The sequence below is a fragment of the Rattus norvegicus genome, chromosome 10, assembly GCF_021556685.1.
Source record: "Rattus norvegicus strain SHRSP/BbbUtx chromosome 10, alternate assembly SHRSP_T2T, whole genome shotgun sequence".
Classification (NCBI taxonomy): domain Eukaryota; kingdom Metazoa; phylum Chordata; class Mammalia; order Rodentia; family Muridae; genus Rattus; species Rattus norvegicus.
In genome coordinates this window covers 68,781,167-68,798,320 of record NC_141543.1, presented here as the reverse complement: position 1 = coordinate 68,798,320, position 17,154 = coordinate 68,781,167, and the positions used below count along the sequence as shown (strand labels likewise).

The 17,154-nt window shown below is 51.9% G+C and overlaps 2 protein-coding genes and 1 long non-coding RNA gene across 14 annotated transcripts in view; 1 reads left to right on the top strand and 2 right to left on the bottom strand.

Moving 5' to 3' along the window:
* Phf12 (PHD finger protein 12) overlaps positions 1 to 3,075 on the bottom strand; it is a 46,822-nt gene extending 43,747 nt beyond the window's left edge. For 4 of the 6 annotated variants that reach the window (XR_015630589.1, XR_015630590.1, XM_087571944.1 and 1 more), the window contains exons 1-2: positions 2,451 to 3,075; positions 1,636 to 1,817 (exon numbers count right to left, since the gene is read on the bottom strand). Coding sequence is in view for 3 of the 6 variants with exons in the window: in XM_087571945.1 (XP_087428071.1) it covers positions 1,636 to 1,817; positions 2,451 to 2,516 (248 nt within the window). In the remaining 3 variants the exon portion in view is untranslated. 6 annotated transcript variants of the gene reach the window in all.
* A 3,506-nt stretch (positions 3,076 to 6,581) lies between these two features.
* Positions 6,582 to 17,154, bottom strand: part of Sez6 (seizure related 6 homolog) — a 49,534-nt gene continuing 38,961 nt past the window's right edge. The window contains exons 6-17 of one of the 6 annotated variants that reach the window (XM_087569660.1): positions 12,700 to 12,868; positions 12,457 to 12,623; positions 11,518 to 11,712; positions 11,158 to 11,296; positions 10,851 to 11,047; positions 10,056 to 10,250; positions 8,842 to 9,033; positions 8,563 to 8,760; positions 8,306 to 8,344; positions 7,949 to 8,066; positions 7,704 to 7,862; positions 6,582 to 7,587 (exon numbers count right to left, since the gene is read on the bottom strand). In XM_087569660.1, the coding sequence (XP_087425786.1) occupies positions 7,712 to 7,862; positions 7,949 to 8,066; positions 8,306 to 8,344; positions 8,563 to 8,760; positions 8,842 to 9,033; positions 10,056 to 10,250; positions 10,851 to 11,047; positions 11,158 to 11,296; positions 11,518 to 11,712; positions 12,457 to 12,623; positions 12,700 to 12,868 (1,760 nt within the window). In that variant the 3' untranslated portion in view covers positions 6,582 to 7,587; positions 7,704 to 7,711. 6 annotated transcript variants of the gene reach the window in all.
* On the top strand, positions 9,006 to 17,074 carry LOC148002979 (uncharacterized). 2 transcript variants are annotated; one of them, XR_015631837.1, is made up of 3 exons: positions 9,006 to 9,236; positions 10,817 to 11,017; positions 14,978 to 15,482. It is a non-coding gene; the product is annotated as an uncharacterized LOC148002979 (long non-coding RNA). The 2 variants fall into 2 exon arrangements; XR_015631836.1 differs by lacking the exon at positions 9,006 to 9,236 and adding an exon at positions 16,452 to 17,074 and having other exon boundaries at positions 10,932 to 11,017; positions 14,978 to 16,186.

Genomic DNA, 17,154 nt, shown 5'->3' with positions numbered 1-17,154 from the left:
GTGATTACACTTTAGAGGAAGTAAAGGTTAACAACAAAACCTACAGGCCCTCACTGCTGGCACCACTCACTTCATAATAAAACATTAAAGGCCCGTAGCAAAGCTTCCTCCAGGATAGTAATTTTTGTCTCTGGAACATTACAAGCCAAGGTGGGGTGCCTTTATAGGCAAAGGTGTCTTGGAGTCAGTAATGGGAATGTCCCACATAACTTCTGACCACAGTCCTAATTTGCCCAGTATCAGTCATCTGTCTAATAAAACCTGCAATTAGTACAAATACAGCAGGCACTATTCCACAAACTAGGAGATTTCAGAATGTGGGTGGAAGTGGCCCTTATACACTTTTTTAAAAACAAGGAACTAAAAAGAGCGGCACAAAACAAAGGACAGGACCCCGTCCTTCCCCATCAAAATGGGAACAAACAGCCCCCACCCCGACCCCGGGAGCCCTCTTCTCCTAAGCACTAGCCTCAGGTCTGCTGTTGCTGATCAGAAAAAGAGGCTCTCTGTGTTCGAAGTATAGATGTGGGATTTGTGTGCAGGGCAGCAAAGTGGTCTTCTGGCAGAAGACAGTTTAAACTCTTGCTGGAGTGCTCTGGGCAGAGCGGCTGAGAAGGATCAAGCAAGCAGCACAGCGGGTGATCAACCCAGCCCCCCCTTCAGTTAGGGTGGGAGAGCGCACAGCTTTCCTGCTCTCAGTTCCTTAAAACAGCCTTTCCGGAGCCACCAAACACAATCCTAACACAATCCTGCCCCAGCAGCAAAGAATTTTGAGCAAAGGGCTCGTTGATCCAGAGCAGAGAAGAGAAATCGGCGCCCAAGGGCAATTTTAATTGTCTAACCCAGCCCGATTTCCTAAGAGGCAGCAGCAGAGCAGGGAGGGAGGAGGGAAGGGGGAGGAGGGAGGCAGCACCGGAGTGGCAACAGGGGGCAAGCTGCAGAGAAAGGGATCAAGCCTGCAAGAGCCTAGCCCTGGTCCTCAAGGAGCTTCTGCAGAAAGGGCTCACGGGCTACCTCCACCGTTCTCCCGGAGACATTTGCAAATCATATATGCAGCCAAAATGGCGCTGAGAATAAAAATATAATTTAAAGGCAGGTCGCCATATTGTAAACACAGAGGCAGAGAAGTGGACTCGAGAGACACCATTCATGATTTCCTGCACCGTCGAAAGCACCCGCTCGCCTGAGTCAGGACTAGGGTAAACTGGGTGGCCGAGGGTTCCGCACACTAACCCTAAGGAGAGCCCAGCCAGGCAGCAGCCCTGAGGGCGGCGGGCGCGCGCGGCCGCCAAGCGGCACTGAACCTGGAGCTCCTCCCCTTCCTCCCCCGTCGCCGCCGCCGCCGCCGCCGCCGCCGGCCGCACTCAGCCGCTCAGTCCCGGCTCCCAATCTACAACCAATCTCAGATGGGGCTCACCTCACTTCTCCCAACCCCCATCCCAGGGTCAAGACATGCTGCTGCTCCTTCCCGCAAATTGGCCGGATCCCGGCAAATACCAGGGGCGCAGTGGCGCTCGCATCAACGACTACAGAGTCGGCTAGCGGCTGCAAGCTCCCGTTATTTCTACAGGCCTGGTGATGGAATGTGCCCAGTAGGGTCTGCCAAGGAGCTCCAAAGGGGTCCCCAGCCCTTACCAGCACTGGAGATGGAAGGCGGCAGGGCAGTGATCACAGCACAAGAGATCTCCACCTTCCTTGCAGCTATCGCAGCTGTCGTGGTTGGTGGCCCTGCCGCTTCTCCGGGACTCCTTCTCCGGCTTCCGACTCCGCTTTTCTGCCTCGTCCGTCTTGGGGGGAGCCAGCAGAGCCTGGATTTGCTGCACACACATACAGACGGCGTGTGTGCACATTCGGAGCTCCCGGGCAGCCCGTAGTCCCACCGGCGCCGCTCCTCCGTCACCCACCCCTCTTCCCCCTTTTGTCCTTCTTCCTCCCATCCAGGCTGCTTCCAGAACCTCTCGGTCCCCGGAATCAAGGGGAGCCCACCCTAACTGCGTTCCTGCAGCACAACAAGAAAAGCTCCTTCCAAATGGGGAGGATCAGGGTAGGGGGATGGGGAGAGGGTGCGCGGTTCTCTTCTCGCCACTTCCTTGTATGGACAGTGGGGGACTCCAAAGCCCGGCTCGGGAGAGGCCCGAAGCTTGGTACCCGGACGTGCAGGGGGAAAGCACAAAGGGGCCGACAAGAAGGGGGTGGGGAGGCCTGCCGGTGCAATGAAATGGAGTGGGCTGAAGCCTCAGGGAGCGAATCGAGGGCGGCGGGTAGGTGAAACTGCTGCAAACGTCCTCAGAAGCTAAGCTCGGTCCCCCAAATTGCAGAGGGGAGGGAAAGACTAGGTGAGGAAGAACCCCCCCTTTTCCCGGCCCTCTGGCGCTTCGAGCTTAGGGCCGGCTTTGTGGGGCGGAGGTTCCCTCCTGGCACTGGGAGAAGGGGATGAGGGCCACTCTTACCTCCATCAGCCCCCCCGACGTGTCCAAGTCGTACACGATCGTCTTGGTCTCCATTTTCTCCCACATTCATCCACCTCCCGGGCTGGGCGCTCTCTGCTCCGGCCCCCCCAGCCCCGGGGGGAGGGGGGAGGAGGGGAAGAGGACACTTCTGACCCCCGGTCCCCTTCTCTCTTCCCAACACAGTTTCCGACTTCCTCGCCCTGGCTCCCCCCCACCCCCCGGCCCCCAGTCCCTGGGACGGCAGCGTCCTCTCCAAGGGCCGTGAGAGGGGAGCAACCCCTCAGCCCCGGCCCGGCGGCTGGTTGCACAGTGGATCTCGGCTCCGGGGGTCAGGCCTTGGCGGGGCCTAGGCCCACAGGCTAAAGCTGGCTCTGGCGACCGCTGGTCCGGCCGGGAAGGCTAGCGGGCGCTGCCATCCCTGGGTTGGGGGACCGGAGGGGGGGTGAGAGGTTAGGTGAGGTTGTGGTTCGTGAGGTGACTCTGGGGAGGATGATGGGGGGTGGTCCCCGGGCTCCGCCTCTCGCCGCCGCTGCCGTCTGCGTCCCGGCTGCCGCGCACTTGGCGCAAACTTACCGCGAGCGCCCGCAAAGCCACCCGCGCAGGCGCCCCGGGATCGCCGCTCGCCGCGCGCAACCGCAGTGACAGCCGGCGGCCTGGCTCCCGCGCAGCCGCGGTGATGGGGTACCCCCCAGCGCGCAGCCGCGCTGGCATTCGCCTGGAGCCCAGAAGCACCGCCTTTCTGCCGTGCGCCAGCGTACTACGATTAAAGGGCGGAACCTGAGGCCTCGCTTAGGCGCTTGGGAAAGAGCGTAGGGGTCATGGCGCAGCCGCAGGAACTTGAAGGGGCTTCACCCATTGGTGTTTGTGTGCAGACCACGGTCTCTGGTCCCGCGCAGGCGTGTTGGATTGCCACCCCCGTCCCTTAACACACCCGCTTCACGCGCAGGCGTATTGTACCTGGCGGCCTGCACAAAAAAAGCTTCTCCTTTCGCCATTTTGGTAATGAGATTTGGGCTACCATGCCCTTGGAGTTCTCAGTCACAACCAAGGAGGAGTATGTGATTGTTGTATGGAGCTAGTAGGCAGCATATGGATGGTGTAGTGAACTGTATGGCTCCAGTGTCAGGTGTGTCTGGACTAGGCCGACATATTGGTAAAGAGAAAAAAAAATTGCGACAAAAAAAAAAAAGACACTTTTGGTGGCAGATTGGACGGCTGCTGTTTCCACTTAATTTCCACTATCTGCACCTAATTTTAGCAGGAGCATTGCTGCCTTGGGTCCTGATGGAACCAAGGGTAATTCAACCTGTCTGTTACCACCCTCTCTTAACCACTGTCCCTGAGAACTACTCTTAAAGAGGAAGTCAAAAGCCCAAACAGTCCGTAATCCTGACAACGCCCAGGTACCTGCCTACAGCTGACTTCAACCCCCATCTTGCAACGCGCAGTGTTCAAAGGGTGAACGGGAACACATTGCACTCTGGGAGTAAGAATCGCGATGGAACTCATGGATTGTGGGAGTTGTAGTTCCACGTGCAAGCGCCGCACAGTACTGCAGGATGTATTGGGGAAAAAGCTTGCCGGGAAAAGATACTTTTGAGAGCTACCGTATTGCATACTGGGATTTGTAGTTTGAGCCCCTCACCTCGACTTCTGAGCAGTAAGACATGCTTCTCTTTGGGTGTACGCTGTTATCCCGTTGTTATCACTTTCCAATGTAGACAGATACACTGCCTAATTGTGAATGAATGAACCCCACTCGGCATTAACATTGGTGACATGTAGCTATGTCCTGCCCTTTCTTCCGTTCATTCTATTAAAACAGTCAAATTCTGCAGCCCTATCTGGCCTAGAACTTGCTATGTAGACTAGATTGGCCATGAACTCACAGAAATCTGCCTCTGCCTCCGGTCCCATTACTGGGATCAACGTGCACTACTTACTACGCCTAGCATCCCCTAAACTCATTTTTCTGTTACTGCACACATCATTCTCAGACCCATAAAACTGGGAAGGACTTAGAGACTATTTGATTGAAACTCTTCATTTCCAGATACACAGAGTGGAGCGTCAGTTTGCTTAGGCTGCATATTGAGTTTATAGCAAACCTTAAAAAGGAAACATTTCTTGATTCACAAGTCAGACTTTGGTCCCTACACCGTGTTTACTGTCTCTGAGGAACTGTTGCTCCTCCTTTAGGACAGTCAGGACTGTAAATCAAAAAGAACATAAATATCTGTGTGAAGTTTTAGCGCTCTGTGAAGTTTTAGTGCCTCTCTCTCTCACACACACACGCGCGCACACACACACACACACACACACACACACACACACGCACGCGCGTGCGTGCGTGCATGAGAGAGAGAGAGAGAGAGAGAGAGAGAGAGAGAGAGAGAGACACTTTGCATTTCTCCAGTGGCCCTCCCTTGGTGCCTAGAAAGAATAATGTCATGGGGGAAGTGGAGATTGCCATGCAAATTGACTGGTCTTCCATCGCTGTGCCCAAAAATAGACTAGCAACTATAGGACAATGATGTGGGTCTCAGAGAGGGCTGAAGGGAAGAGGCCAGGCTTTATGCTTCCTTCATGCTACATAACCTCAGAAGTTGGAACCTCACATGCCCTCTTTCACTGGCTTCTTCCCTACTATCCAGAGCATAGCTATGCTGCTGTCAGCCTGGAGGTACTACTGTGCAGAGAAGTAAGCCACTGGCCTATGCCCAGTGAGAAAGACTTTGCTTTGATCAACACACCCGTTGCAGCTGAAAACAGGAGCGGTCAGTAGGCTAGTGAGGAGAATGAGAGTTGGCTCTAGTGACAGGTGCCAGAGGTACAGATCACTCCACACACCCTTCTTTTGGGTGAGGATGAGGTCAGCCCAGTCGGGGCAGGACTTGGTGCCACCTTGGAGAGCTCCAGCTCAGCGTATTAAAGGGGACTTCAAGAAAGAGCTGATGGGATGGAAATGCCTTTGGAAGCGACCTCTTGTGGTCCATCTAGGCACTGCACTATAAATGAACTGGAACCCCTGACTTGGGCTGTACAGTGGCTAGCGGGAATTTTTTTTTTTTTTTTTTTTGGTTCTTTTTTTTCGGAGCTGGGGACCGAACCCAGGGCCTTGCGCTTCCTAGGTAAGCGCTCTAACCACTGAGCTAAATCCCCAGCCCCATCCTAGCGGGAATTTTACAGCTTCCAAGTGCGGTAATTTTCTGTTGTCTGCTGCTGGGAAGATACTTTCATCTCAGAAGGCTTTAGGGGACATAGGGTAGGGGCAAATTTAAGTATATCCTTGCCAGTCACTTTAAAATCTGTTTATCTCTACCTCGAGTGCTGGAATTAAGGGCATGTGTCACCACCACCCAGCTATTTTTAAAGATTATAACATAATTACATCATTTCCCCCTTCCTTTTTCTCCTTCCAACTCCCCCATATACTCTTTTCCTGCCCCTTTTCAAATTTATGACATCTTTTAAAATTAATCGTCACATACGTATGTGAATATATGTATGTATATACACATTTCTAAATACCTAAGGACAACCTGTTCAGTCTTTATAATATTGCTTGCATGCATGCTTTCAGCAGCCCCTTTAAAGACCCCATGGGCAGGGCTCTAGCCTGTCTTAGGGACCTCTGAGCTGCCCATCCCTCCTGCTCACCATCTCCATGTTTTCTGAGGCCAAGACAAGCTAGCCTTATGTACAAGGGTTCAATCTACGGTTCTGATTCCAATCCCTCGAGCTTCACTTGACAGGAAAAGTGGACAGGGCAGTGCATGCTACCTCAGGCTCGTCAGCAATCCAGCAGCACTAATAGGGGCTTGGGAATGGGCTGCCATATGACTCTAGCCCTGGCAAAAAGGATGAAATGAGACCTTGGGGCTGGGAGCACCTGAGTTGCTGAGTTCCCACATCCCTGCAGCATTCGCCACTCTTGTCTCACCTGCCATCTGTAGCACTAATGGCTTTGGGGGCAGTGTTTCCTAGTTAACCGCATATAACATTTTTTCTCTCATAACATCTGGGCATGATTGATTGATACGTCCAGCAGGTCTTGGTGTGCCGAGGTCCACATCACATTCATCTACTACCTCCCCTCCCTCCAAGAAATCACCACTCACACTGCTTGACTTTTTTTTTTCCAAAACACCATTTTAATAAGGAAACAACAGAAATAAAAGATTGTTCTCTGGCTGGAGCCCAGACCCCATATAATACATCATATGTACAAAGTGACCTTCGGTCCAGACTGAGATTCCTCCTGGGGATTTTTTACTTCTGTTCTGTGCCACATTCCTGGGTCCTTGGACATCTGCTCGTCTCCAGAATGTACCTGCCATAACATAGTGGCAGGAAGGGGGAACATCATAAGTGGCTTAGACGAGGGATAGGTGGGAAAAGGGACATTTGTAACAGCCAGATAATTTCAAGGAAGGGCTTTCCCTCCTCAGGGTAGAGGGATGCCAGGGAGCCATAGGGTGTCCTGCTTTGGTGTGGAGCATGGGTATCCAGTGAGGCCCAACCTGAGCTTGGGATAGAGTCCCTGAACCTTTTAGAATGCCTTAAAGTCATCACCTCCCCAGGACAGGGCAGAAGGCTTACCTGTCCTATTCTAAGCCTTTAGAGAGGAACTAAAAACCTCCCTGAGGGGCTGGTGTTGGTATGCCAGGACTTCCAAGAGGTCATAGTTGAGAACAATTTCGACCTCTACCTCTGGTGCTGGCCCTGTGAGGGGCACCCTGCTGTCAAGTCAGCTCTTCTGGAGTCCTTGCATGCCAGGGCTGGATGGTGGCTATGTGTAAGACGTGCCCCTTCTCTGCCTGCAACTTCCAGGGCTGGAGGTCCAGGGCAAAAGAGAAGCAGAATGTTGGCTTCTGGTAATGTGCGCCAGTTCTACCTGAGGCACGCACCGCCAAATCCAAAGAAGGGCCCTAAGTGGGCAGTGGTGCCAAGAAAAGAGGTCACTGTGGGCATTGCAGGCGGGGAAGGGGTCGGTGGTGTCTCTTCCCAGGCGGTATGTACAGGAGGTGAGGGACAGCAGAGAGCTGGGAGCCCTGCCGCCGGCTTGTGATGCAGGACTGCATGTGCATCCCCAGGCTGCTCCCACCTAGATGGAAACTTCATATTCTCTCGTCTCCTGCAAAGGAAAGAGACTGCGGGGAGTTGGAAACTTGTAGAAGATTCGTCGAGCCCGAATCCACCTTCCCAAGGCAAAGGGGAAAGGTTTGGCAGACCTTGGGGAGGTATACCCACCCAAGGGGTCAAAGAACGAGTCCTGAAGAGGTATCTAGGCCAACATGGATACTCACTCCGGTCTCATAAGTTGGATTGTCAAATGCTGACTCTACCGTGATACGGTTATAGGGGCGAGGATGAGTTCCGGGAAGCTGCAGAGGACTTTTTCCCTGGAGTCTGTGGGGGACAGAGGAGCCTTTGAGTCAGGAGTACAGGCCGGGGTTGAGCCGGGCATGCAGAAAAGGAAGAAAAGCCAGACTCACCTGGAGAAATAGAGGTACACTCCTCCCACCAGCAACACCATGGCCACCAATGGTAGAAAGATGGCAGCTGCCATGTGGGCAGCATCCAGGGCACTGGAGGTGGCAGGTGCCTTGGCAACTGAAAGCAAAGGGTGGACTGGCTTAGAGTTGTTGTCCCCATTCCTTGGAGCCTATGTCCCCTCCCTTCTTAAAGACATTCAGAGACCAGCTCCCATTAGCTGGCTATGGTAGATAAGAAACTCAATGCCCCGATAGGTCCAACTGCTCTTTCTCTGCCTTTCGTTTATGGCAACCCATGGCCTGGGGGCCGTAAGAACCAGGGAACCATATATCCGGCTCTCAAGCATGGGGACTCACCATCCAGGCTACGGCCGTTGTAGAACCCATCCAGAGAAGCTAGAACAAGAGGGGAGGGCCAAGGGCAGTGGGTGAGCCTAATGGGTCAGACCATCAATGCAGGGAACACAGAAGTGGGCTGATCATGGGGAGGATTTGACCAGGGAGAGCCTACCCCTGCATTGTCTTGGTGATGTTAAATCAGAGACTAGCAAAGAACGGGAAGGGGCCACAGGCAGGGGGATGGGGAGGATGTTTCAGGGAGTGGTAGCACTTACCAGCCCTACAGATGGGTGGAGGATCACTCCAATGTGAGGGGTGTCCAGGCACGCATTTGATGCTGGCCTGGCCCTTCAGCACATAACCAGGGGCACAGGAGAAGTGAATGGTGGCCCCTGCTGGGTGGAGCCTCTTCTCAGGGCTGCGGGCACCATTCTCAGGGGCACTGAGGCCATGACATGGTTTGAACTGTTCCACTGCAAGGCAGGCAGATTCAGTGAAGGTGTCAGGTTTTTCTCCTACTACAGGTTTCCCCCTCCTACCTACTGTACACTTACAGAGACACTTGGGGGCCCTGTCACTCCACTTGGGACTGCCCGCTTGACGATCATGGCAAGTAAGGATGGCGCTACCCGTGAGCACAAAACCCTGGTCACAGATATACTGCACAGTTGCTCCCACAGGAAACTTGAGGCTGGATATGAGGCGTCGGCTGTGCTCCACATCCCCTGGGTCATGGCAGGATGTCACTACGAATGGAAAAGCAGGGCAGGCTCAGCGTCTGGGGCCACAGTTCAGTCAGTAGGAATGCTTCCGAAGAGTTCATGAAACCCTGGGTCTAATGGACAGCACTGCATAACCCAGCCTGGTGGTGCGTGCTGTAATCCCAGCACTCCAGAAGGTGGATGTAATCCTCCTAAGAAAGTGGAGGCAGGAGGATCAGAAATTCAAGGTAATCCTCAGCTTCATAGGAGTTTCAGGCTAGAAACACTATCAGAGACAGAGTGAGAGCAAGGGGCGGGGTGGGGGAGAGGAAGAGATTGAGGGGGTGGGGAGAAAGATCCGTTCACCCTGGCTTTATGAGCGTTACAGGACAGCTAACACCAGACTGTAGGGTTTACTCTGGCTTCTCTTTTTGCAGCACTGGGACAGGTAGTGCTCTACCATGGAGCTACATCGTCAGGCCTCAGGCCTTTCACTTTTTAAATTGTGTGTGTGTGTGTGTGTGTCTGTGTGTGTGTGTGTTTCATATGCACTGCATACATTTATATACTCATTAAGGCTAGAAGAGGGTGTTGGAATTGGCTAAGGAGACTATGAGCTACCTGATGTGGGTGCTGGGAACCAAACCTCTTCTGCAAGAGCAGTAAGAGCTCTCGGCCATTCAGCCCCCTTTTTTGGAGATAAATATCTCACACTATACCTCAGGCAATCTTCCAACTCCTGACCCTCTTGCCTCAGCTCCTGAATGCTAAAATGACAGGTGTGTGACACACCATGCCTGACTGTGTCTACCCTCTGGCTGATGTATCCTTTCCCCCACTTGTTAAGGTCAACAAAGTCATTAATTCCTGGTCACCATCCAGCCAGGAGATGCTTGTAGTACTTATCCAGAAGTCCTGTGACAATGGATCATCCTATTTCACAGATAAGGAAACTGAGGGACAAGTTAGAAGAACAAGGTTGCTAGCAGAAACAGGACCAGTGCTAGATTTTTCTCTCAGAACCCAGGAGGCAGACTGGGAGGGACCACAGGGACAGGCAGACTCACCTCTCTGGCATGAGGGCAGGTCCTCACTCCAGCTCAGGTCCCACTGGCACATGAGAATACTGGATCCCACCACCTGGTAACCGGGGTAGCACTGATAGGTGACCACCGTGCCATGCACCAGCTCAGGCTGTGATGGGTTCTTCCAGCCGTTGGGGATCTCGGGAAGCTCTGGACATGTGTCATTGCGGGGCACCTCTGGAGACACAGAAGCAGGGAGATGCAGCTTCTTGGCCAGCACCAAAGCGACTGCTAGTGCCGACCCTAAGGTTCCTTTGGTTCTTGTAGATTATCCTGGACCTAGACTGGCCTGGAGAGGCCATCATCTCTTCTCAGGCCCCACCCCCATGCTCTTCCCCCAGTCTCCACCCCCAATCTCCAAGGTTCCAGGATTGTCATCTTGGCTTTGGCTCTACTTCAGAATCACTTGTCACTTCCTCAGGCCTTTGAGATGAGCAAAACAGGATGAGGGAAATCATTTCTGTTCAAGACCGGTGGAAAGGCAGGCAGGCACCGACACTTTTCTGTAGTTCCCTTTTTTTTTTTTTGTTTTGTATTGTTTTTATTTTTGTTTTTTGTTTTTATTTTTGTTTTTTGTTTTGTTTTGTTTTGTTTTAGGAAGTCCCTCTACACTTCCTCCCTAGAGCTTTCTTGCTCTAACCAAATACTCCTGGTGATACATGGCGCCTTCTCAGATTCCCCGTGCCTGACGGCATCCAGACTCCTCCTCATTGTCCTGCACCGTTTGTCTTGTCATGATTTAGGGTCTACAATCCAAGTCAGAAAGCACAAGCTCACCAAAGAAGTGGATGACAAATCCTTGCTGGTAACCCAGCGCCGACGTCCCAGGGTCTGACTGGAACTGAATGGTGACATCAGCCATGGAGGTAAAGAGCTTGAAGTGGCCACGGGGCCCTGAGTATTGGCCCAGGACCCGGGCTGTCAGGTCATCCCCATCGTAGAAGGTCAGTACATCCCCAGAGCCTATGCGCAGCCTGTAGAAGGGGAGGATCAGAGCGGGAGGGGCTGGGGGAGGGGCGGAGATGGGCTGGACTAGAGGCGTCCCCAGCCTCTGGAGCCGGCTCGCCTGACCCGAGGCACTCACACTCGGATGTCCAGCATGATGCGCTTGTCCTCCTCCACATGCACACCCCAGATGCAGTCCTGCCCTCGGCCATAAGGCTCCGGCCAGTTTGGAGAGAGCACCACGCCTGCAGAGTCTGTGATCTCCCCGCTGCACACGGCTGCAAGGAAGGGGAGCCCAGGGAAGGCGCGTCCTCTCCAATATGGTGTTCTAGGGCTTTCACCTGCCCACAGGAGTACCCACCCACTGCTGGGGGGCCCTACCTCCTCCCTCTAGGAGAAATATCAATCACACTCAGCAGGGCCTCTGGCCCTGGTTCTGTGGCTGGCCCCTATACCCTGCTTGTTGCCCTGGCAGACCCACCCACTGGTGCCTGCTGACCTCGGCAGGCTGGTTCTGTCTCATTCCACTGGGGGTCACGGAGGTCGACGCATTCGATGATGATGGAACCCTGCTCCAGGGTGTAGCCAGGGTCACAGCTGAACTCCACAGTCGTACCCACAGGGTAGGACGGTGCGCTGCTGCTGAAGTTACCGTATTTGACAAAGGGCTCATAGCAATGTCCTTGCTGGAAGGCTGTGAAGCACAGGACCCAGCCCAGCTCAGCCTCTCCCGAGCAGGCCAGACGACAGGTGTTTTTCTTTTCTTTTTTTTTTTTTCCGGAGCTGGGGACCGAACCCAGGGCCTTGCGCTTGCTGGCAAGCGCTCTACCACTGAGCTAAATCCCCAACCCCGACAGGTGTTTTTCTATTTCTTTCCTCATGGCCTTTCTTTCTCAGGGCAAAATGTATGTCTTGAGCTTGGAACAGGAGGCAGGGGAACCGGACACCCAACCCTGTTTTGGTCAGGAAGCTGTATTGAATCACCATTGTTTCCTTGTTGGCTAGTTTAGTGCTTAGTATACATTTTTTTGATGAGTTAATGAACCACACATATGCATGTGGGTCCAGAGAACCTCCTACAGCAGCAGTTTTTCCTCCAAGTGTTGAGGCCGACTTAACTTTTTTTTTTTTTTTTTTTTGGTTCTTTTTTTTCGGAGCTGGGGACCGAACCCAGGGCCTTGTGCTTCCTAGGTAAGCGCTCTACCACTGAGCTAAATCCCCAGCCCCCGACTTAACTTTCTTAAAACCCAGAGAATTCATTCTCTTGAACCAGAAATCTGTGACCCAGGCAAAGGATGGGACGGGGATCTGGGATGGGTTCGGGTGGTGGTGAGGGGAGGGGCAGGTCCCACACTTGGAAGGAGCGACAGAATGCAGGCAGAAAGGGGAAAGATACGGGAGAAAGCCTGGCGGGTCGGTTAGGCTCCAGCAGACTCACCCTCATAGCGCAGTGCCATGCCTGCGGCTGCCCCGCTGCTGTCAGTACTGAACTCCACGAAGAAGTGTCTGCCAGAACTGAGCAGGCCCTCAATGGGCAGGTACTCCACCTCATAGGAGTCATACACTGGCGGGGCCTCCACGTTATTCCCGTTACGGATGATGAGCCTGGGTCAGGAGACAGGCAGCTATGTGGTGGGTATGCTCTGGACAGATACGCCCACCCAGGCGGGACAGCCCTCACCTGTCGTCATCTTCTGCCAGGGAGACCTTTTCAAAGTGCAGGTGCAGCCGCTGGCTCTCGGGGGCTTCTAGCAGCCAGTGGCAGGTGAGGTTGTTGCTGTAGTTCCCGGGAAAGCCAGGAGAGACAATGCGGCCAGTGGTGGCATTCCGAATCACTCCTCCACAAGCAGCTGTGGGTGGCAGTGGACTTATGCTTGGTCTCCGCCCTTGTTCTAAGCAGCCTCCAAAACCTCTTCCTACTCCAGCCCAGTACCCTCTACATGGACAAGAGGGACTTGGCCTGGATGCCATTTTTGCTGTGGTGGCTCTGAAGGCTACGCTTGCAGCTTTAACTCTGCAGCAGCAAGCAGCTCAAACTTCAGAAGCCCACTGCTGACCGTCCACATCTCAGAGGCTCCGCGTGCCGCTCTCTGGACTGTAGGCGGTTATGACTGCCTGGTTGCGTGGCTGTTGGCAAGCCTTTCTCCCTTCTACTGACAGGCTCTGGATTCACCAAGCTGACTTTGTTAACACTCATATCTAGACACTGACTTCCTTTTTTCTCCTTTTAAAAGACTATATAGGGTTGGGTATTTAGCTCAGCGGTAGAGCACTTGCCTAGCAAGCGCAAGGCCCTGGGTTCGGTCCCCAGCTCCAAAAAAAAAAAAAAAAAAAAAGGAAAAAAAATGCGTAAGACTATATATATATGTATATATATTATTATGTATACACAATATATATTATTATATTACATATAATATATGCAATATTATACATATATATATAACTCCAGGGAGCCCATGCTGGCCTTGAACTCAGTGGATGATGTCCTGAACTCCTGATCCTTCTGACTCCATCGTTTGAGTACTAAGATTATAGGCTCGTTCTTTTTTTTTTTTTGGGGTTCTTTTTTTCGGAGCTGGGGACCGAACCCAGGGCCTTGCGCTTCCTAGCCCAGCGCTCTAACCACTGAGCTAAATCCCCAACCCCTATGGCTCATTCTTTTATACACGGCTTCTTCCTCTTTTTTCTTTTCTTTTTCCTTCCTTTTCTTTTTATGTTTTGTTTTGTTTCTTGTCTTTGAGATAGGCATTTACTATGAAGTCCTGGCCTGGAACTTGCTATGCAGACCAGGCTAGCCTCAAAGTCAAAGATCCACCTGTTTCTGCCACCTGAGTGCTGGATTAAAATGTACGTGCCACCACACCTGGCCTTTTGTTTCTGAAACAGGCTCTTCCCATGTAGCCCAGTCTAGCTTGGAACTTGCAGTCCCCTTGCTTAGTCCCTGGAGCGCTGAGATGACACCATGATATTACCATGCCTTGTTATTTCTTTCTTTTTTTTTTTTTTTTGTTCTTTTTTTTCGGAGCTGGGGACCGAACCCAGGGCCTTGCGCTTCCTAGGCAAGCGCTCTACCACTGAGCTAAATCCCCAACCCCATTGTTATTTCTGTAGAACTAGTTTTCTGCCTTGCCTAGCATGATAACAGACCTTGGATTTGAACTCCCAGAACACAAAACAGAAGGTCCGTTATCTGTTTGGGTTCGTCCCTTAACTAGGACCTCCTTGGGACAGAGGTTGTGCCTTTCAGGGCCGGCTTAGAGTTGGTTTTCAATGTTGGATGAGCAAAATGAATGCATGAATGTGGAAAGAAAGCAGGACCAATCGGGGATGATTCACACCTTGGCAGACTGCTGGCCACAGGGGGCCTCAGACACCTTATGGAGTAGCTCTCCAGGCATTACTACCCTGCCATTCTTTGATTGACGGCTGCCTTGTAATGCAAGAAAGACCGGGCCCAACAGTGAGGGTTTCTGGAATTCATAGAAGGTGAATGGGTCTGGGAGGGACCTGAAGCAGGAAGCTGGGTTCCAGGCAGTTCTTGTTATTCTCGATGCACACAGTTCTGCTCTCAGAGGCCACACTACCAATGCCCACACAGAACACCATTGCCCAAAGGCTCCCAATGACAGAAGAGTAGAATCTAGATCTTGGGGCCCAGGATGAGTTTTGTCTCTCTATGGAGGAGCAATCTAACTTTCTGTTTGGTCCCAGCATGGAGCTGGTTTTCTTTTTTTCTTTTCTTTTCTTTTCTTTCTTTTTTTTTTTTTTTTTTTTTTTTTCTGGAGCTGGGGACTGATCCCAGGGCCTTCTGCTTGCTAGACAAGCGCTCTACCCCAGAGCTGGTTTTCAAATAGAAACCCATGCCATCTTTGACTTGGAATCACCCAGGCCTTCTCTATTGCCCCAGAGATGGAGTTTAACCCCGTATGACCTGGATCCTCTCTTTTGATTTTCAGTCTTCCCTTCCTGAAACCTTCAGGCATACCTACTAGATCATGCTGCTTCTGTATGCCTCCACACAGGATTTGCCAAACTGCCCTGAGCTAACGTTTCTGGAAGTGCTCCTGGCCGTGTCTGTGGGAAGCCCTCCAGGTCTCCTAAGTGTGAAACTGACCTCCCTGGCCCATATGCCTGCCGCACTGAACCACCCCATCCCAGTGTTGTCTACATTAAGCCACTGTCCAGCCTCCCCACTAGAGGGAGGCAAGAGAGCATGCCTATCTAAGCTGGGTGACCAGTACTAGAAAAAATATAAAAGGAAATATGGCTCAAAGCCAAAGTGTCGGAATGGAGAGATGGCTCAGTGGTTAAGAGCAGTGACTGCTCTTCCAGAGGTCCTGAGTTCAAATCCCAGCAACCACATGGTGGCTCACAATCATCTGTAATGAGATCTGATGCCCTCTTCTGGTGTGTCTGAAGACAGCTATAGTGTACTTATATATGATAAGTAAATAAATCTTTAAAAAAACCAAAAACCAAAAAACAAAAAACAAAAAAAACCAGCCAAAGTGTCTAATCTTCCAAAAGGACAAAAAGGACAAGTTGTCTGTCATGTGGAGAAGCTGACACTTCCTCCACAAGCCTTCTGCGTTTTTAGCCATCTCAGAACTTTTAATCTTCAGGAACCAGAACTCAGGTCCCTGTTCACTCAGCCTGCCTCTCTCATCCGTATCTCTGAACTTCCCTCCTCTCCATTCACAGACTCACCGCCCCAGACCGTATCCTCGGTCCAGGATGGCCTCTCAGCCTTCAGACAACCTTTGCTGGCTCCCCTGAGGAGCAGTTGTGACTTCTTCCCCTCCCTGCTCAAAAACCTCAACATCTATGCACCCTGTGTCTTAGCCAGGCAGTGCAGGTCCTTCCCACTGTCTACTCCACCTGTCTGTCCCCAATGCCTTAAACACCCTGTCCCTCCTGTCCATCACTGCTTACACTGTTCCCCACATGGAAAGCCCAAACCTTCAGCTCTGCCCCCTCAAGGGAACTGTCTCAATACCAATGGGGGATGAATGGTTGCTTTTTCCCAGGTCACTTCAACCTCCACGTTTGGCAAGGTCTGGCTATGGAGCTCGGGCTGGCCTAGAACTCAAACCTTCGTGCCTCAGCCTCTCAGATGCTGGGACTGCGTTGTGACCACCACATTTGCCGCTTTAAGACTCTTCCAGGTACCTTTTCCTCCCTGTTTTAGAATTAGTGACCTATGCTCTAGTTTACTCTTTTAAAAGTTACATGCAGGGTTGGAGAGGTGGCTCAGTGATTAAGAGTACTGACTGCTCTTCCAAGAGATCCTGAGTTCAATTCCCAGCAACCACATGGTGGCTCACAACCATCTGTAATGGGAGCCAATGCCCTCTTCTGGTGCATCTGAAGACAGCAACAGTGTATTCATATAAATAAAATAAATAATAATTCTTTTTTTACAAGTTACAGGTCTATGAGAGTGGGCTTGTACATGTAAGTGCAATGCTTGTGGAGGCCAGAAGAGGGCGCTAGATCCTCATGGAGTTCAGCAACTGAGAGCCTCTTGAATGTGTGCTGGGAATAGATTTCAGGACTTCTTCAAGAGCAGCAGGTGCTCTTAGCTACGGAACGATCTCTCCAGCATCTCTACGCTCCTTTCCCCTTTCCCTGAAACTGTGGAGCTCTCAGGAAATAAGCCAGGTTTGACGCATGCCTCTTCTTACCTTCTATGAATTCTGTGGTCAAGTGTCCCAGAAACCCTCACTGCTGGACCTAGACAAGCAGCCCAGCCTTGCTTGGAGAAGAAAGGCAGTTTCAGGGCAGAGAGGTTAGTGTTGAACATTCCTTAGCAGTCAACCAAAGAATGACAGCGTAGTAATGCCTGTAGCTACTGCAGAAGGTGTCTGAGGTCACCTGTGGCCAGCGGTCTGCCAAGGCGTGAATCATCCCTGATTGGTCCTGCTTTCTCTCCACATCCATGCATTCATTTTACCCATCCAACATTGAAAACCAACTCTGAACTCGACCTGTGATGCTGACATATAATGGGTACGTAATAAACATAGGTGGGCTCAATACCACTGAGATGTGTGACCATCTTCTGGCTTCCTTATAGAAAATAATTGAAAGTTCCAGAAAGCAATGGTGACCAGAGAATGACCCCCCTCACACT